The following is a 20,954-nucleotide window of genomic DNA, read 5'->3' on the forward strand; positions in this document are numbered from 1 at the left end:
CTGGGACACACAAAACAGAGCAGAGGAGGACAGGGCTCTGCGGAAGCTGGCTGAGAGGGTAGGAGGAGGCTGAGAGGGACGCCTCTGGAGGGTATGCTCTTGACTGAGGTGATGAATAGAGATGAGCAGTGGGGAGAAAAAGACTGGAAGTCTGAAAACTTCCCTGAAAGAAAACAGGAAAGGAGAAAAAAGAAAGGACTAGAAAGAGATGAGAGAGGACAGTGTAGGGCGCACAGGGAGAACCCAGCACCGAGAGCCGGAGATGCACTTTTAAGTCCGACGGATTAAGGCGCCACTGATTGTCACAGTGCAGAGCCCATCAAGGTGAGCCCCTTGGGGAATGCTCAGGCTACAGGGCTGTGAGCTCAGAGAGACCTACTTAGAATGACACTGGATCCTTGAACAATGAGGGGTTGGAGGAGCCCTCTGACTCCCCCAAAACTTAACTACTAATCGATTGCTGCTGACCAGAAGCCTCACTGACAACATAGTCCATTAACCCATGTGCTGTATGTCGTAAGCACTCTATACTGTATTCTTACAGTGAAGTAAAGCTACGGGGAAGAAAACGTTATTTAAAAAATCACAAGGAAGTGCGCGGGGGGGTGGCTCAGCTGGTTAAGGGTCTAACTCTTGAATTCGGCTCAGGTCATGATCTCACGGATCATGAGATCGAGCCCTGAGTAGGGCTCTGCGTTGATAGTGTGGAGCCTGCTTGGAATTCTCTTTCTCCTTCTCTCTCTGCCCCTCCCCAGCTCACACACTCTCTCTGTCTCTCAAAATAAATAAACTTAAATAAAATCCTAAGGAAGAGAAAAATACGTTTACTATACTGTACTACATTTATTGAAAAAAAAAATCTACACATGAGTGGACCTCCATAGTTCAAATCCATGCTACTCAAGGGTCAAGCATGTTTATGGCATCCTCCTGGTGGAAATCAGGAACCTGAGCCTGATTTGGAACATTAGCAAGGAGAAGAGATATTATCGCCTGTGGGAGTTACTACCCTCGGAATAAACCCATCCGCCCAGGGAGGAAAGTTTGAATACAGAGCCTTGAATCTGTGGGCAAAAATTCTCCAAAGGCTTCTCCCTACCTTTCATTGCCTAAAACCAGGCAGTGTTGTTGGCATTCGGCAATGCCAGAGACCCCTGATCTGGCTTCTTTGAAATGAGCAGTGTAGATAAACAAGGTTGTGTGATGCTGGGACAGAAAAACTCAGATAGTAAAACTTCTGTGCTCATTCTGAGGATTACTATTGGTATAATCAGTGATCATTTTATCCCCTTTCCCCCCCACCCCCCCAAAAATATATGCCTTTAAATACCTAGATCTTCTAATTTGCCACAGGCCAGAGAAACTCCTTCTAGATGGCTCTCCTTTCCGTCTCCCTTCACATATGAAAATGTATCGCAATTATAGTCTCCACTTTGCAAAGTGCTTAGAGATATTTATTTAGTACTGAAGGGCTAAAAGGGCTCTTGTTCTGAAAAATTTGCCTGAGGTCTAGAATTTTCGCCACTGGCAATAAAGGTGCTTTGGGGGGAGGGGGAGAATGAAGCAGGAATATTTAACGTCTAGCACATCTGGGTATTAAATTGACTGAAGCCAGCACATGCCACCAAAAATACGAGACACGGCGAAGAAATACTCACAGAATGAGGAACACCACAGAAGTAGGTCCAGCTCACATTAAAAAACAGGACGAAGGAACGAGCAGCAGAGTTGAAAAGACAGGCAGAAGAGAGGTGAGTCTGGATCACAATGAGGACAACCATTGTTTGGCAACACTGGAAGTCTAACTTTGCTAAGGCGTGGTTAGTATGAATTAAACAGACTCAGTGTCACAGTTAAGGGGTGCCTGCTGCCTGACCAAAGGGAGGAAGCATGTCCCCTGACTCTTAGGGCCTCCATTGCCTCTAAACAAATCGGAAGTCGGAGCAGGAAGGCGGGTCAAAAGCATCCCTGTAGACATGCTAAAAAAGTCGTGTTACTGATATTAATTATATTATATTATATTATATTATATTATATTATATTATATTATATCATGTTACTGAAGTTACATGAAAAGTGTAACGCCAGAGGGCTGATAACAAGAATAGAGAAGTCTCTGTAAATCAAACGTTCCAGGCGTAAAACTTTCCTTCCAGGTTTCAAAAAACAAACTGCCAATATTTTGGACATAGGAATAGATCAGTGATCAGATAACTGTGCTTTACTAATATTAACAGGAGTGACGGAAGTTAAGATTCAGCAACAACAATGCTTAATTCATCTACGTTTTATTTGTGACATGTTCTCTAGTTTTTGAAGGCATTTTTGTTCCTTTTTCTATTCTGCTTAGGCAAATCTGTATAGATATAATGAAGATTCTGTTACCACATCACATGAAAAATGGTCGTACGGAACAGTATTGTTCATTACTTTATAAAGGTGCCAAGGAATTTCAGAAATTACACGACTTTACTTTTGCCATAACTTCATGAAATCAAATTTTACTCGTTTTTTAAATAAGAAAAGTTTATTGTGGTTAAATACACATACCATGAAGCTCGCCACACGAGCCATCTTTAAGCGTGCGGTTCGGTGGCACTAACTGCATTCATCGTGGTGCGAGGCCACCATATTCATTCACTCTTAAAAGTGACCCTTCTCGGGTTTCTTTTCATTTCTCTGTATACTTACAGGGAAGAAGCCATGCCAGACAAATGCCAACGCAACCATGGAAACTCTTAGATCCATATCTACAAGAAACTTTAAAAATATATAACACTTTTCGGAAATCCAAAAGTCATTTTGAAAGGGACTATTGCTTCGAGGGCCAAAGTCCCTGAGGAGCAGGAACGGGCGTGTGAGAGAACACGCAGAGGCTGTTCTGGAGACATATAAGGCCGATCCAGGCGCAGGCCTGATGTGCAGGGATGAGCAGAGGCCCGAGGTGCCTGCCATGGGAGGACACCTGTGTCACGGACCACTGAGACTCAAGTCCAATACCAAGATCGTTCTGCTGCTAATCCGGAGAAATTGATCTCACTGTTCACACTCACGGGCAGAGAGAACTCATCAGTGATTGAAAATGAGCCCCAAATCACTTTTTCTTAGGAATTTAACGCTCATTCAACGGCTGGAAATCGTCACGACTGCTTGGCTCTGAGACAGAAAGAAAAGGTGAGCCAAAAAAATAAACACGGGGTCCCTGGTGAGGTCTGCTGGAACAGCTGAAGGGATCTCTAAAGGCTTCATTAATGTAACAACATGTAGGGTCGAGTTCTTTCAAGCTTCGTATCTGGTTGATAGCACTGCTTCGCCAAAGGGCTTGGGAAGGGAGAATGACCTATTTTACTTTTTGAATACTACAAATTCCCTTAAGCTACCCTCCTACCTCCTTCAAACACGTGCGGTTCCAAGTGGGCATGCTGCCTTAGGATCAAGAGGAAGTCACAAGGGCAGATTCTCTGCACCTTAAGCTCTGCTTTGTCCTGACCTGTTTTGCACACGGCCACCGCTATGGAGCGTGCATTTATCGATGGTTACTGCTTCTCACAGCTAATATTCAAGTAAAACCGCCCCATTCTCTAAGCACACACCAAAAATTGGCCGGGGCTAGGGGGACCCCTAAATGGAGTGGACACTGGAAATCAGGAAGGTAATTTGAGTTCTTTGTCGAGAGAGAGAGAGAGAGAGAGAGAGAAAGAGCGAGCGCACACGTGCATGAGTGGGTAAGAGGGGCAGAGGGAAAGAGAGAGAGAATCCCAAGCAGAGTCTACACTCATCGCAGAGCCCTACGCAAGGCTCGACTCCATGACCCTGTGATCATGACCTGAGTCGAAACCAAGAGTCGGATGCTCAACCGATTCAGCCACCCAGGCGCCACGGTAATTTGATATTTGAATTTCTGTTTTGATGACACATGAAAAGGATGATCTGTGAATGACTGACTTAACAACCCTAAACCCAGCTACATGCTCACTTAGTCCTTTTTATGGGTATAATATTTAAGAGAGGAGAGGCATGAAAACCTGTACTAAAAACTTAAATCTTAGAAAGACTTATTTTTCAAAAAATTTTTAAAAAATGCCTACTAACTCACTCCTAAAACCATAACTGAAAATGGCCGAACTTGGGGCGCCTGGGTGGCTCAGTCAGTTGAGCGTCTGACTCTTGATTTCGGCTCGGGTCATGATCTCAGAGTTTGTGAGTTCGAGCCCCATGTCAGGCTCTGTGCTGACAGCGTGGGTCCTGCTTGGGATTCTCTCCCTCTATCTCTCTCGCTCTCTGTTCCTCAGCTTGCTTTCTCTCTCTCTTCCAATCTCAAAATAAGTAAACATTAAAAAAAAAAAAAAAAAAAAGAAAGAAAGAAAATGGCCGAACTTGAGAGAAAAATGTTAGGAATCTGTTCCTGGCAACAACTTTTTGAACACAAAACCCAGGAGTCACTCCCATAATCCCATCCCTTTATTTTCCTATTTGGATACAGACTAAAATCTGCTAAACTTTTCTCTGGATCTTCCATTAAAAATTTTCCCCTATCTTTCTTGTTTTGTTCTGATGAGAAAAATTACAGACGTTGGTTAACAACATTTACAGCCAAGATAGGCAACACGTGACAATGCAGGCCAAAGTCCCTGTTCAGGTAGGATATAATTCTGCCTTTTTTTTTTTTTTTTTGGTAATGTTCATTTATTTTTGAGAGAGACAGTGTGCAAGTGGGGGAGGGGCAGAGAGAAAGAGGGAGACACAGAATCTGAAGCAGGCTCCAGGCTCTGAGCTGTCAGCAAGGAGCCCGACGTGGGGCTTGAACTCACGAACCGTGAGATCATGACCTGAGCTGAAGTCGGATGCTCAACAGACTGAGTCACTCAGATGCCCCAATTCTGCATCTTTTTTTTAAAAAAATAAATTAATTTATTTATTTTGAGGGAGAGAGAAAGAGAGAGACGGAGAGAGAGAGTCCCAATCAAGCTTCACAGCGGTCAGCACAGAGCCCAAAGTGGGGCTTGAACCCACGAGCCATGAGATCATGACCTGAGCCGAAAGTGAGAGTCGGACGCTTAACTGACTGAGCCACCCAGGCGCCCCTGATTCTGTGAGTATCTAACCTGGTGCTGGCCACCCTGCAGCGTCGGGTTCTGGCCTAGACCCCCGGCTGGTCTCTGTGTGCGTGTTGTAGGGTACAGCGGGGTTGGGGCAGCGTGCCTGATTCTTTTCAAAGGGGTGTGAAAATAGGATGACAGAATTGGATGAACCTCAAAGAGCATCTAGTCTCAGCCACTGATTTTACGTGTTCAAAGACGTGTGGGCGACTTCAGTCACAACCAGAATGCAACCCTTTGTTTAATTTTAAAAATTTTTAATTAAAAAAAAAATTATTTATTTTTAAGAGACAGAGTGTGAACAGGGGAGGGGCAGAGAGAGAGAAGGAGACACAGAATCCGAAGCAGGTTCCAGGCTCCGAGCTGTCAGCACCAGAGCCCGACGCGGCGCTTGAACTCAGGGACCGTGAGACCATGACCCGAGCCGAAGTCGGACACGTAACCGACTGAGCCACCCAGGCGTCCCCAGAATCCAAATCTTCGTTTCCTCTCAATTTACAAATATAAAAGAAAATCAGTGTATGAATGAGGACACTTGGGTGTAATGGCAGACTCCTGAAGGGCTAGGTTGGATTGGCAAGACATGTGGAACAGGTGTTGGGGGCACTCTTCCCCACCTTGGGCAGTAGACAAAATGATAGAGGTAAAGTATACCTTGAGTATGCAAAACATACACGTCCCAGGGGGTCCTTCTAAGCCCGGCCAGCACTTGCTGGCCCCACAGGGCCAGCTGAAAGCACATGAGATCCTGGGCAAACAAACATTACCGGAAAACACGCACAAACACGCACGTCAGGAGTGGCACCCACCGAGGCCCGTGCGGTGTAATTATTACTCCCGTGACAACAGAAGCCGCTCTTGGAAATCACACCTTATCTTTCCAAACCACACCAAGCAAAAACAATAATCAAAAAGTGATTCTACTCTATGATCATTTCTGACCCCTTGATGATAGCCTCGCGGCAGATTACAGAAGCATGGAGGCCTCTGAGGCCGTGGCGATTGCTCAGAGGCTGTCAGCCCCTATCAATCACCTTCCATTAAGTAAAGGTTTTCCAATTTTGCGCTTCTCTCAAAGGCTTCATTTTGCCCGGATTAAGCCGAAGCATCAACATTTCAACTCACTGCTCCTGTTCCCGCTTCCAGAATAAATGCTGTTAGCAGAAAAATGGGCTTTTCCACAGTCGGGACTCAAAATCAAAGCAGACAACAGCGATGCGGTCGCATACACAAGACATCTGACCGCAGACGCCTCAGGCGTGCATTAGACACGTTTCATGACTGACCACAGGGCTCCGGAGGGGCAGGAAGGGTTGAAGGGTGCCCGGCGAAGGAGGGGTCTGTGAGCCAAACACGTTAGCCCCTAAAATGAATCTGGGGGCGATCGCAATATATTCATGGAGTGCTGGGGTTTTCTCTTGGGTTTTAGAGGCAGGTGTCCTGTGAGTTTTGCGCTCTACGGTTTTACTGCTTGGCATCCGCCATCTCCGTGACGGAGAAAAGTCACTCCGTCTAACACGCAGCAGATGGGGAAAAGGAAGGGGAACAAGTTTTAAATCAACCGAGAAGAGCACGTTTAAGAAATAAGGGCGCCTTCAGCAGAGGGGCTCCTCTTGTTTCTGTCTGTAACGCTAACAGCTGGGTGGAGTTTTGCTGCGTTCGGACACCAGAACCAGAAGACGCGGGGCCACCGGGTGCACAAAAGCAATCAAGATGACACTCACGCGCGTTTCTCTGTGCCTATCGACAGACTTCGTCGTGAGGACTTTGAACTGCTACATAAACGGGACAAGAGCCAGAAACACAGTGGTGAGAACACGAAGCAACTGAACAGGGGAGAGAGAGAGATTGTGGTGTTATTCCCCAACAGGCCCAGGGGCTGACGGGACGGATGGGAACAAGGGGGCCCCGTGGAGTACGTTGGGACATGTTTTATTTGGCCTGCGTGGGAATTTTTTTAAATGCTAATTTACTGTCAACGTGGAAATATGGAGAGATTTCGCTTGAAGATCCAGGTTTCAGGCTTCTCCCAAGAAGAGAAGCAGACGGGTAATGTGGCACGGCATCCCCCGACTTGGCCACCATCTGCTCTTTACTCTCCCGTCGGCCACCGGAGGTCATCACGGCGGCCGGCTTCATTATGAGGGTTCCCGTCTGGCCTCCGAAAGCATCTGACGGGATGAAGGAAACTTTGGGCAGGAAAAAAAAATCAGAAGCAAGCACAGAAGAGGAAGCTGCTTGGGGGGTGAAAGGTGACGGATGTACCGAGACGCAGCACAGATTGGGGGGGGGGGGCAGGAAAGAGAAACTGAGTGTCAGGAGGCGATCACACAGACCTTGAGCTCCGGGTGAGCCCGGGTTTGAGACGCACAGCAGCTAGTTGACCATGAAGCTGTCCGAGAGAGCGGGTCAAGAAGCTTAAAGAAGTGTCGGGGGCAAAAGGGCAGAGGGCTGAGCCCAAAGTGTTGTCTTCGGGAGAGGCGGGAAGAGGACAAGCAACGCAAGCCTAAAGGGGGCCGTGTTTGCAGCCTGGGCCCCCCCTGAGCTGGCCCTGGCCTCACAGCCATGCGTCTCCGGCAGGCACCCTTGGGCCCAGCCGGCCGGCCCCATTTCTTGCTTGGGAAACCGAGGGTCGTCTCGGGGCTTTGTGCCTCCTGCAAACCTACTGCCTGGGATGCTAACCCACCTCTGTTAGATTCCCACTCAGCTTTCCAGAATGAGGGGCCCCATGAGGCCGCTTCCACGGCGTCCTGCTAACACCCAGGAGTCTTCATCGTGGGGCCCCAAGCTTGCTGCCTCCCTCTCCGGCTGAGAGCTCCCCAAGGCGGGCCACCAGGCCTTGCCGGCTTCTCCTTCTCGGTGCCCAGCAAGTACGAGAAAAAAGGAAGGGAAGGGCTGAGCAGCTGGGGCGGCAGCGCGGACTTTGGGATGACGCCGTGCCACGGGAATCAAGGAAGAAGAGGGACTTCCGGTGGACAGAACCTTCTGGAATACCAGAAGTTATTCAAGAAGAGCGGGGGTGGGGGGAGAGTGGCACTGGATCTTAGCAACATGCCGTCGCTGAGAAGTCCGAGTGGGGGACTGGAAAATAATTTGACGATTACCTATCAACATGGCTCCCACCCTGGGCCTCGGTCAATCTGCTTGGGAAATAAGTAACGTTGTTATAATAAGTAATGGGCATGTTTTGTTTTATTTTCTTTTTTCCTGGCTGTCCAGATCCAACCTCTGGTTCCATTTTGAGGGCACTCCTATCACACGGAGTTCAACACGGCCAGATTCCTCCCCTGTCTGTGGCCTCCCGCCTCCCGTCCCTTCTCTAGGCTCAAACAACCTCCCAGTCGGGGCCTCCTCAACATAAGACAGCCAGACCCAGTCTGTGATTCTGGTCCTGGAAGCATCCTAACCGAGACCCTACATGACAGGGAAAAATCCTACATATGGAAAGAAGCTTGATGTAACACAGCATTACGTATACAGCAAAAACGAGGAAACAATCTAAAAGCCCCAAACAAGACCGTCCTAAGTAATAGAATGTTTGATAGAATGTTACCAATGCTACCAAAAGGAAAAAGGGCTTATAATAAAATGTTAGAAAGAAAGGTTAAAATAGAGTATTGCCATCACCCTTATAACAATGCTATGGGTAGAAAAAATGACTGAAGACGCTAAAATATTAAGACAGAAATACATTTTCCTTGAAATGTCAAATAATATTTAAATTACAGAAGTGCTATAGGCACAGATCATCTCTGGCCACCCGGCTCCGAGCCTGGCCCGCTCACACCGCTCTGCGGGAACACTGTTGGCTACAGATGTTCTAGCAAACACCCCTCTACAGATCTGACGCGCGTCTTCCCACCTTCCCTCTGCCCCTCCCTCCTTCCTTTCTTCCCTCCCTCACACGGGATCACAGAAGATGCATCCTGCTCACTTTGGGTTTTCACTTCACCAGACCCTGGGGACGTCTATCCCCCCTCACTCCTCAGACCTCTGCCCCCGCGTTGTGTCCTCTTAAACCCGGAAGCCCCTAAGCTGACTGTGATCCTTCTCCGCCGGGGCTCCCTGCAGTCCCTGGGTCCTTCTCCTCCACTCTATGGTGCCCGGGACAGGAAGGGCGTGAGCCCACCCACCTTTCTGCTTCAGTAACTGAGCCCAGCACCTGGCATATGGATGACAGTCACTGTTAACAGGGAAGAAGGAAAGAATACACAGAAGGAAATGCAGCTTGAGGACAAGGTGGCCTTTTTTTTTTTTCCATTTCTAAGTTTATTTATTTATTTTGAGAGAGACAGCATGAACGGGGGAGGGGCAAAGAAAGAGGGAGACCAAGAAATCCCAAGCAGGCTCCGCGCTGTCTCCCTAGAGCCCGATGCGTGGCTTGAACTCACGAAACTGTGAGATCCATGACCTGAGCAGAAACCAACGGAGCCACCCAGCTGCCCCCCAGGGGGCTTTGAAGGCTGACATCCCTTAGCGGAGGAGCTGGCATTTCTCCATGGGCACTGAGCGAAAAACGACATTGGGGAACAGACACGGACACACGTGTGTGTCAAGAAGACGGGAGCTCAAGAATGTAACTGAATTATCCCAAAGAAGGAGGATAAAAGAAAGAAGCAGGAGAAAGGCCAGAAGAGTATTCTTTTTTAATTTTTTTTTTCAACGTTTATTTATTTTTGAGACAGAGAGAGACAGAGCATGAACGGGGGAGGGGCAGAGAGAGAGGGAGACGCAGAATCGGAAACAGGCTCCAGGCTCTGAGCCATCAGCCCAGAGCCGACGGGGGGCTCGAACTCACGCGAGATCACTCGAGATCTCGCGAGATCGTGAACTCACCGACCGCGAGATCGTGACCTGGCTGAAGTCGGACGCTTAACCGACTGCGCCACCCAGGCGCCCCAGAAGAGTATTCTTGAGAAGCAGCGAGAGAAAGAAAAGCTCCATAATCAGATCTCTAATTATCTGTGTTTGCGGTAGGGTTTTAAAGACCATTCCTTGGGAGATTACATTGTCTCCGAGGTCGGTTAAATAAACCAGACAACTCAGAACTCGGTTTTCTACCTACGATGTGTTAGCTTCCGAAGAGCTAATGGAAGAAAAAGTACGTTCACGCCACCCAAAGGGACGGCGGCGCCTTCCGCGCCCCACTACGGGTGGCACCTACCGACTCATGCCCGGGAATGGCTTCCGCCACAAGATCACAAATTTCAGTTTATTTGAGAGAAAGCAGCTCTTTCTCATCCAGTGAGGACATAAAAACCTAGCTTCAGAACATCGCTGCCCAACTTACTCAGGCCAGCACTGTTCTCCTTAAAAGCCCTTCTGCACACCGGCTTCCTCTGAGTCTTAGTTCACGAAGGCGGCTCTCGGCCACCGCTCGAAACCCACGCTTTCGCGGCGCTGGCGTCTACTGAGGAGGCACTACAACCAGTCCCGACGCCGCCCAGCTGGCTCTCACTCCGTCTGCACAACAGCCATGCAGACTGGTCATTATTCCCCTTGTTTCATAAAGAAGGAAGCGGGGCCTCACAGAGGGCATGCCCTCTGAGTCACCCCGGGGCCTAAGCGGCCAAGCCCACGCTGTGACCCAGCTGTGGCTCCACACCCATGCTGTGGCTTCCCTAAGACCAGCCAGCAGGTTCCCAAACACGGAAGGGTAACCCCCAAGGGGTCCGGGCTCAGACGGTGCTAACGCAGGGTCGGCCGGGCTGATTGCTCACCGCGTCGCCGAAATGCTGCTCAAATCACAATCGGTGTGCTTGCACAACATTACGTAATAGTCAATATGCTGAGAAGCAACCGAGCCCCTCAGCCCAAGTCATTCAGAACACTCAGTCTGGCCTCTCACAATTGGCTCTGTCCGTCAGACTCAGACGAGGCTCTATTTTGAATTCTAATGAGGACGAGGCACTCTGAATATTTAACCGCGATCACAAAGATCTTGCTTTCGTGGAGACGTCCCGATACAAGTAACAGATCGGAAAGTACGCGTAGGTACCGGTGGAAAACATCAGGCTGATTTGTGTTTGGAGGCGGGAAAAAGACAGTATTGCTTTCGACTGGACGCGATTTGGGGGGCGGGAGGAGGGGCAAGGGAAAGGGAGGAAGAGCCACACAAAGATCTCAGTAAAATTTTTACAGCCCGGGCTCCTGAGTGAAAGGTTCACAAAGAGGTGCTTGAATCCTTTGTTAACAAGCACACAGACAAATTCATCACCAGGCCCTTCTGTGTGGCCCCCTGGCAATTCGGTCTGGAGGAAGAACTGGAAATTTCCTCACTGCGGAAGCATCTATGACTTATATATGTATCAGATCGGCAAGGAAGACACACTAAGGGTAGGGAAACAAAAGACCGTTTCACGGTTCACAACCTTCTGCACTCAAAATGATGATGTGCTGGCCGCCACCCTCAGCTCGCTCGAGTCCCCAGAGTTAAACAAATGGAGTGCCATGTGAACAGTAACCCAGGGACACTTGAGGGACTCACTTAACTCCCTACCCCACAAACAGTTAAAACACACCCGCCTGAAGCTTCATGTGCATGGCTGCTTATGTGGAAACGATCAATCGAGCCTTGCACGTGGGAAGTGCAGGGGATCAACTCTTTGCTATATGTCCCAGGCACCTGGAACAAGCCCTCGCCCACCCCCCACCCCCCCGCCAAACCTTTCTTTCTTCCTTCCTTCCTCTCTCCCTCCCTCCCTCCTTCCTTCCTTCTTCCCTTCCTTCCTCCCTCCCCTCTTTCTTTTTTCTTTTCTTTTTTTCTTTCTCTCTCTCTTTCTTAGAGAGAGAGTGTGAGCAGGAGAAGGGCAGAGGGAGGGAGAGAGAAATCTCCTCGCTGAGCGTGGAGCCTGATGTGGGGCTCCATCCCATGACCCTTGGATCAGGACCTGAGCTGAAATCAAAGAGTTGGATGCTTAACCAAATGAGTCACCCAGGCGCCCCAAACCTTTCTTACAAAGATCCTAACATAACCTCCGTAGCATCTGGATATCCTCTTGTAAATGCTAGCTAAAGCTTACATAAAGGCAATATGGTTTACTTTTTTTGTACCCATCCCCTGGTTGATTCTCTCTGCTTCTATGCTACCAAATATGTCCACTGGGTTTTGAATTTCAGGTTTTTATTTTATTTTTTTCCTAGGAGCTAGATTTTGGTCCCTTTTCAAATTTTCTGTTACTTTTTATAGTTTCCTATTTTCTGAAGATCCTTTCAAGCCTGCATTTCTTTCTTTAAATATAATAAGCATAGTTAATTTTATCATCTGTGCCTGATAATTCTAATACTGAGAGTCAGTGCAGATTGATTTCTGTGGTCTGTTGCTGGTTCTGGCTCATGTTGTGTTGTTTCCATGTCTGCTAGGTTATCTTTGACTGCGTGCTGGTCACTGCCCTGAAAATTTGGTTTGGCTGATTCTTAGAGACCTGATAAATACACCCTCCTCCAGACAGGCATTTCATTGTTTTCACCAGGCACCTGTCACTCTAGCACATGAATCTGCCCCAAACCAAATGCAGAGTATGGGGTTTCCGGCCCATCCTGAGTATAGATGCCCGTGATGTAATTCCTTTCTATGCCCACAACTTGTCAGAACTATGGTTTTGTCCTTGTCCTTCTCAGTCTTTTCAGTGCCAAGGGCACCTTACTTCTGGTTCACTCTTACCCTAAGGGTATATCTCTCTGGGGACCCACTTCATTGGGGGAAGGGTCCCCTACTACACTCTTCAACTGGGGTGGGTCCAGGGCTGTAACTTCTACCCCACTTGCCTGCCCCTCTCAGGCTACAGAAGTCCCTGACTCCTGCCCACAAATGGGCTTTATCAGGAAAATAATCAAACTACTAGAAAGTACTAAGAGTTTAAGGACTGGAAGCAAAACAAAAGGACAGGTTAATATGGTGGTCCCTTAAAAAATTAAACGCTGAATTACTATTTGATTCAGCAATGTGACTTCTGAGCAGGACTTGAATTGATGCTTGTACACCTGTTCATAGTGACCTCATTCACCACATTAGCCAAAAAAGTCCACGGACAGATAAACAGATAAACACTAACAGGTAAAATGTGGTGTGTATACGTATGTATATGTACAAATACACATATATACATATACACACACACGTCTACACAGACACACACACACACACACACACACACACACACACACACACTGGAATATTATTCAGCCTAAAAAAGGAAGGAATTTGTGACACACACTAGAGCATAGAGGACTCCTGAAGACATTATGCTGAGTGAAATAAGCCAGACACAAAAGGACAAATACTGTATGAATTTACTCAAGTGAGATACCTGGTGGCATCCAATTCATAGAAAAAGAAAGTAGAATTGCAGCTGATGGGGGCCGGCTGGAGAAGAATGGGGAGCTAGTGTCGAACGGTGGCAGGGTCACAGTTGGGAAAGATGAAAAAGTTCTGGAGACAGACGTTGGAGACAGTTTCAGGACAACGTGAATGTACTCAAAGCCACGGAGCTGCACGCTTAAAAATGGTTACGAAGGCAAATTTTGTGTCATGTACCTTTTACCATGATATTTTAAGTTAGGTTAGTTTGGGCGAGGGCTGCTAGAGCCACTCGGTAAATTCCACAGGGTGTCGTAATTTCACAGGCTTCATATTGGTCAGTGGGAGACTCAGAAGTTAATTGCAGGGGTCATTAAACCAGTCTGGCCTCTCTAGAGCTTTGGAGGCCTCGGGATAAACCTCGAGCAACATGCAAAACTAGTGCTGATTGCCAACAAACAGAGATGTAACGATAGATTTCCCTGTAAAAAATGTAAATGCAATAATTTTCCTTTAAAGGTATCAGGCATTGGAAATACTATAAGGTTAGTTATTTGGGTGTGGATCGACAATACTTAGGACACTGCCTAGAAAAGATTAGGGGCAAAAAATTGATGGGATAAGAGAAAGAATTCTCTTTAGAGTAGTTCCACCGAAAGAATAAAGAAATGTCTATTTAACAATGCTGTATTACTGGACTTCTCCCTTCTGAGTCCCTACATATACGGTTGACCCAACACAGGTTTGAACTGTGCAAATTGACTTATGCGTGGATTTTTGTCAAAAATACAGTGCAGGACCGTAAATGTGCTTTCTCATCCTTATGAGTTTAACATCTCTTCTCCGGCATACTTTATCGTAAGAAAGGAGCACAAAATACATGTAAGGTACAAAATATGTGTTAACTGTTTATGGTATCAGGAAGGCTCCAGGTCAACAGCAGGCTATTAGTAGTTAAGTTTTGGGGGGAGTCAAACGTGATACGCAGGGGGCATCTGGGTAGCTCAGTCAGTTAAGCATCTGACTCCGGCTCAGGTCATGATCTCACCGTGTGCGAGATCGAGCCCTGTGTCAGGCTCTCTGCCGTCAGCACAGAGCCCGCTTCGGATCCTCAGTCCCTTGCTCTCTCTGCCCCTTCCCTGCTTGCGCTCTCTGACTCCTTCAAAAATAAACAGACTTAAAAAAAAATGTATATGTAGATTTCTGCCTGCACAGGGGGGGTCAACACCCCTGACCTCTGCACTGTTCAAGAGCCAACAGTAATACTACTACAGATTATGTATAACTAAATATAAATGGCACGAGACAAATTTACAGTTAACTTGTTTTTAAAATACCAAGTTTTAGAAGCATGTATTTTAGTAATTGTGGGAGTTTCTAAATTCCTTCTGTTAAAAAGAGATACTCAGAGTTCAAGTCAGATGATTTGAAGCACATTTCTGGGTGTAAACACCAATACCAAGCAATCCCATAAAATAAGAAACCGGCAGCTAGAAGTAACATTCCTCGCTGTGACTTCATGAGTAACACGTGCCGAGGGCCACTGCGTCGCAAATACAAAAAGCTTACCCACACATCCATATACACGGTCATTCCAAACTAACAGCAACATGACTGCTTTGCACGTAAAAGAGACTTCAAGAAAGCTGTCCCTGAATCGGACGACTGTTCCTACTTTAGAAGCACAGAGATGAGAGCTAATCCTTGCTCACAGCTTACTATGTGCCAATACCGCACTAAGTGCTACAAATCTGTCTCTGTGTATGTATCTACATCTATATCATCTGTAACTAAACCCGTATCTTTATCTTTATATTAATTCATTTATTCCTTACAACAACCCTGTCGGGTGTTTACCATTAGCATTCCCATTTCAAAGACGGGAAAACCGAGGCAAAGGGGAGCTTGGGCTTCTCCAAGGTCGCACAGTCGGTGAGGGGTGCCGCTGGGAGGCAAGTCCAGGCTCTAGGGCCCCCACTCTTAACCACCCCACTGCAGGGCCTCTCCGCGTAAATATGGACAGTCGGGGAAGATGGCCAGCGTTAGACACTTCACCTGTTCTACACGGTTTAATGTTGATAACCAGGTTACCCACTCTTTTACACGTGAGGGAAGTGAGGCTCAGCAAGACTAAGTTCCTACAGAGATCAAGGCAGTTGGAGTTGGAGATGGGAGTAAGCCCGCATCTCCCTGTCTCCGAAGTCTCAGGATCTAGCACCGAATGAAGACCCCGTGGATTAAGGTCACATGAGAAGGTCGGTAAAGTGAAAAGCAAGGATGTGTTGCTTTTGCAGGATGCAGAGGCACAGGGTGTCTGCTATCTGGTGGATGAGAATTCCGGGGCTGGGGAATGCAGGCACGTGATCACAGGGGAGCAGGGAGGTCCCTCAGACTTCTACTTCCTGAGGTTCCAGAGGCCTTAGCTACCTCCTCAGTCACCCTGTTGTTCTAGACGTCTGTCGAACCAGCACACCAGGTAAAGAAGGTAATGCTTCTCAAGCTACACATCTCCGGTGACCTTCGCACAGAGGATCCTCGTTCTAAAACTGGGTACGGATCAGAGGGATCCATTGTATTTTTCACATCGAAAGGGCTAAGAGGCAAAGCGTGTGCTCCGATCACCAGTGTTCTGAGTGCTATTATACTTTGTTTCCAATAAAGGTATTAGCTTTATAAACCTGGTGCACCTTTGTGGGAGGAAGCACCCAGTAACTGTCGCTTTGGTCAGTACCACTGTCACTACCGTTTATCATCACTTACCTTTGGGCGAAGCACCACGCACAGGCAACACGGAATTCAAACCTCATAAAAATCGGCATTGGAGCTTCGGGTGAATGGTAAGTACCTATGTCCGAATTGCCTGCCGTCCTTGTCAAATAATGAACATCCATTCCAGCCCTACTTAATCAGAATCTCTAGGGCAGGGCCAACGGGTCAGTGTTTCGAGAGCCACGCCAACTGATTCTTGTCTTGGCACGGATAGCCCCATTTTATGCACAAGGTATCAAGCAGTAAAGTGACTGCCAAAGACTAACATCACTGAATATAGGACGCGAACTCCACCAGACTTCAGAACCAGGGCTCTTAACCGCTCTGGAGTTCAAGCTTCAACCATGAAGCTTCCAAGTAGAAAAAAGGCACAAAGTAAGCAAGATCGCCTTCAACACCTGCGATCATCTACCAGCAGCGACCTGCCTACTGTCACACGATTTCCCAAACTGGTTTTCTCTGTAAGCATACAGAGACAGATCCTATTTTAAATTAAAAAAAAAAAAAAAATTAACAGTGCATTATACTTCTCCTACGCTCGTAATCCTTCATTTTCACAAGATTTGGGGCTCTTTTAGCGATTTCAATGCTTCATCAAAAGGGACTGTCTGCAACAGAAGAGCAACCAAATCCCTGTGGTAACTAGAGAAACGCAGGCAACTGAGAGCTGAGTCAATGCACAAGTGATGATGGGAGGCAGAACGGTAAGTGTAGAGATCCCTTACCGCAAGACGTTGACTTTCTGTCCACTATGTTCATACGCCTGGTCTCCGTGCGGAGTTTCCCGTCTGTGTTCTCCACCAGGTTGGCGAGGTCATCAATTATCTCTAGAGAGGAAGGCAGAGATGCATGGTTAAGACTCTAGAAACACCCAGGCTCACATCAAAGTATCACAGCGGAGGCCGGCCTAGTCCCTACTGATAATTCTCTCACGTGCAGTGAGGGGAAAGGTAAAGAGCTCATGTGTGTTCTTTGGAAACTGCAATCCTGATTTGTAAGAGGTGGTGGTGGTGGTGGTGGTGCAGGGCTGTGGGAGTCGTAGCAAAGGGAAAAACCGATTGAATGCAAGTCTGGAACACAGAGGAGGAATGTCAGAAGTTCCGGGGAAGAAAAGCAGGACCCAGCAAAGTTATGCCCAGCCACACTGTCATGCCAGCTTTACGGCAGATGGACTACAGGAGATCACTTCTTGTTTCTTATGTTTGTATTCTAATTATTTTCTTGCATGCTTTCTTTGGTGGGAAGAGTAGGACAGGGTCCTTCTCGAGAAAACTGCTTGATGAGGATATCTGGCCAACCAAGGGGTGAAAAGAAATAACGAACTCTAGGATAGAAGAAGCCAGAGACCATGACCTAAGAGATGGTGGAGACAGCTGGAGCCATCTAAATACTGAGTTGGGAATCAGCAGATACAGGGATTACGTTACAAAAAGGTAGATAAATGTTGTAAACAGCGACGATGTAATTATAACCGAAATCAGGAAGCAGTTGGGAGTCTGCGTGGTGGGAGAAAGGTGGAAAGAATTTGAAGGTGTTAATTTCCCCATCATGCACAGCGGAGTCCCATCAAGCTGCGGAAAAGCAAAACATAGACCTATGGCTTTTCAAAATCACCAAAGCTTCAGTGCTTTAGGTAATTTTTTTTTGTTAACCTTAGATCTTTTAGTAATTACCATCTCTTGTAAAGAATCCTCTACGTGAAGTTGAGTTTTTTTTACGCTAATTGTCTTCTTTTAAGATTGAATTATTAGAGGGGCGCCTGGGTGGCGCAGTCGGTTGAGCGTCCGACTTCAGCCAGGTCACGATCTCGCGGTCCGTGAGTTCGAGCCCCGCGTCAGGCTCTGCAGAGCCTGGAGCCTGTTTCCGATTCTGTGTCTCCCTCTCTCTCTGCCCCTCCCCCGTTCATGCTCTGTCTCTCTCTGTCCCAAAAATAAATAAACGTTGAAAAAAAAATTAAAAAAAGATTGAATTATTAGAGTTGACTATGGTAATCTCCTTAAAGTGAAATTAAGCACTTAGTAACACTTAAAATAGAACATATAGCATAATCCTAATGATGCAAAATTACTTCTAGCCACCCTTTCATATGGATAAACCTACAAGGATATATCTGGATGATGGGAAGGATGATTATTTCTAGGTGGTGGGATCCTGGGTGAGCTTCCTTGTGTTTTCTGTATTGTTTGAATTTCCTCTAATGAGTACATACTACTTTTTTCTTTTTTTTAATTTTTTTTTACATTTATTTATTTTTGAGAGACAGAGCATGAGTAGGGGAGGGGCAGAGAGAGAGGGAGACACAGAGTCTGAAGCAGGCTCCAGGCTCTGAGCTGTCAGCACAGAGCCCAACGCGGGGCTTGAACCCACAAACCGTGAGATCATGACCTGAGCCGAAGTCAGACGCTTAACCAACTGAGCCACCCAGGCCCCCCACATAGTACTTTTTCAATTTTGGTTCCCTTTCCTCCCTCCTTCCCTCCCTTCCTCTTTTTTTTTTTCTTTCTTTTAAGTGAGTGCTTTAGAGATCCATTGTCCAATATGAGTCACTGCTTCTGTTAAAGAATTAAATAAAACAAGGTAATCAAAGAAAGTTTTCAGAATGATGCTGGAGCTGTGTTTTAATTTTTGTTTGTTTACTTATCCATTTTGAGAGAGAGACAGAGAGACAGAGAGAGACAGAGAGAAGAGAGCCAGCGTGAACAGGGGAGGGGCAGAGAAAGAAGGAGAGAGAGAAACTCAAGGAGGCTCCACAGGGTCAGCACATCGTTCAACACAGGGCTTGATCTTGTGAACTGGGAGATTATGACCTGAGTCGAAATCAAGGGTGGGTCGCTCAACTGACTGAGCCACCCAGGTGCCCCTGGAGCTGAGTTTTAAAGGCCGTGGGTGTAAAGAAGCAGGAAGACAGCACTGCTCGCGGGAAGAAACAGCTTGTGGAAGGCACGGAAGAGGCGGCCGCTCCTCCTGGGCTCCTGCAGCCCTTGGGACAACCTCCATTTCCTTGCAGACCCGTGTGTTTCGTATTCTAATTTCTTGCTTGCCTGCCTTTCTTTGGCGGGAAGAATAGGACAGAGAGGCTCACTTTCCTTCATTGCTCTACCTGTGATGCCCAGTGGAATGTCTAGTACACAGCCAGATAAAATAAACACAAAGCGATGGAGGCAATGAATGGACGGAGTCTAAAAGAGAGACAGAATTTCAAAGTGCTTTTCTGTTTCTTAGGCCAGCAGATCTAGGCCAAAACTGTCAAATGGTATCTGTATACGGGCTGCCCGGAAAGCTTTTCGCTACCATTTAACAGTGCATTTGAGGGTTTTTTTGTTCATTTTGTTTTTAAGTTTATTTATTTATTTGGGACGGGGGAAGGGGCAAAGACAGAGGGAGAGAGAGAATCCCAAGCAGGCTCTGCACTGTCCTTATACACTGTGTGCACAGTGCAGAGCCTGACGTGGGGCTCCGACTCAGGAACCGTGAGCCGAAACCAAGAGCTAGACACTCAACCGACCGAGCCACCCAGGCGCCCCAACAGTGCGCTCGGGACTCTCCGGTCAGTGACAGCCTTCCCGTTTTCCTCCTGTACTGTACAGGAGAGTCACAGCAAAGCAGCCGTTGTGACTGGCTTTGTGTAGGACTCACATGTGCCACATTTGTTTGTGGCATTTCGGTTATGACCTTTTTCTTAGTTTTTGTCTGAAAACTTCATGTGTAACCACTGGTGTATGATACTATTAGGAAACACCAATCTGATAATCATTTGGGGTTTGCTGAGGCATTTATGAGTCTTCCTTGTAGACCTGACGAGCAGATCTCAAGCAACAGCTTGCATAAGTGTCATCCGAAAGGTTTCTTCCTTTGTGAGCATCAAATCCTCAGTTCATGATTCTTACTTTCATCCTTCAGTATTTGCTCTGGGAGCTATTGTTTGATATTAAGTAATTTTTTCTGCATTGACAGAGTTCTTCCCCTCTCCAAGCTCTGCGAAGTGTCTTCTTCCTCTTCAATGCCCGCAGCCCCACCCTTCTGTATATTTTTACGCTGTAACACTACCATGGTTTTTTTTTTTGTACCTTTCAGTTTCCTCAGTATGTAAATTAAAAACCTGAAAATCTCTGCTGTATATAGCTCCCCAAAATTCTTGACCCAGGCAGCCAAGTGCCTACTGTTTATCTGTACCTGGAAATTCCTACAAATTGCTGAGTCTCAGGGTCTCTGAACTAAACTGTTCATCTTCCCCTACGCCTGACCCCCCCTCCGACATTCCCTGTCCCCATCCATGGCACCAACGTTCGCCTGCTGGCCCACGCTAGAAATCTTCAGTCACTCGGCCTCCCCCTCCCCCGGTCATGCCACTTGAAGCCACTCGACTTGACCCTGCCTCCCGGGGTCCTCTCCATCTCATGCTTTCTCTTCAACTCTGCTACTAATATCTCACAAAGTTGTGCCAGTGTTTCTCGAACAATGTCCAAACTTATCTTCCTGTTTCCAGTTCTGCATTTTCTCATTCCACCCTCCACACTATAGCCAGGGACGCATTCTGATTTTTTTCATATTTTAACTAGTTAAAACTCAAATTTAAAGCCACTTGTGGGTGGTGACTACTATATCAAACAACATATCTCTAAAGCAATCACAAAAAAAAAAAAAAGAAAGAAAGCCATACATCAATATATAGAGATTTAAACAACAAAAAAAAAAAACAGAGGGAGGGGCTCCTGGGTGGCTCAGTCGGTTGAGCGTCCGACTTCAGCACAGGTCATGATCTCACGGTTTGTGGGTTCAAGCCCCAT

General features: G+C 47.0%; 1 protein-coding gene across 3 annotated transcripts in view; it reads right to left on the reverse strand.

Moving 5' to 3' along the window:
• Positions 1-20,954, reverse strand: part of STX8 (syntaxin 8) — a 255,952-nt gene that overhangs the window by 84,759 nt on the left and 150,239 nt on the right. For all 3 annotated transcript variants that reach the window (XM_043583107.1, XM_043583106.1, XM_043583108.1), the window contains one exon: positions 16,893-16,994. In XM_043583107.1, coding sequence (XP_043439042.1) covers positions 16,893-16,994 — 102 coding nt within the window. The remainder of the gene's footprint in view (positions 1-16,892; positions 16,995-20,954) is intronic.

The sequence above is a fragment of the Prionailurus bengalensis genome, chromosome E1 (assembly GCF_016509475.1).
Source record: "Prionailurus bengalensis isolate Pbe53 chromosome E1, Fcat_Pben_1.1_paternal_pri, whole genome shotgun sequence".
In the NCBI taxonomy this organism is placed as follows: Eukaryota; Metazoa; Chordata; class Mammalia; order Carnivora; family Felidae; genus Prionailurus; species Prionailurus bengalensis.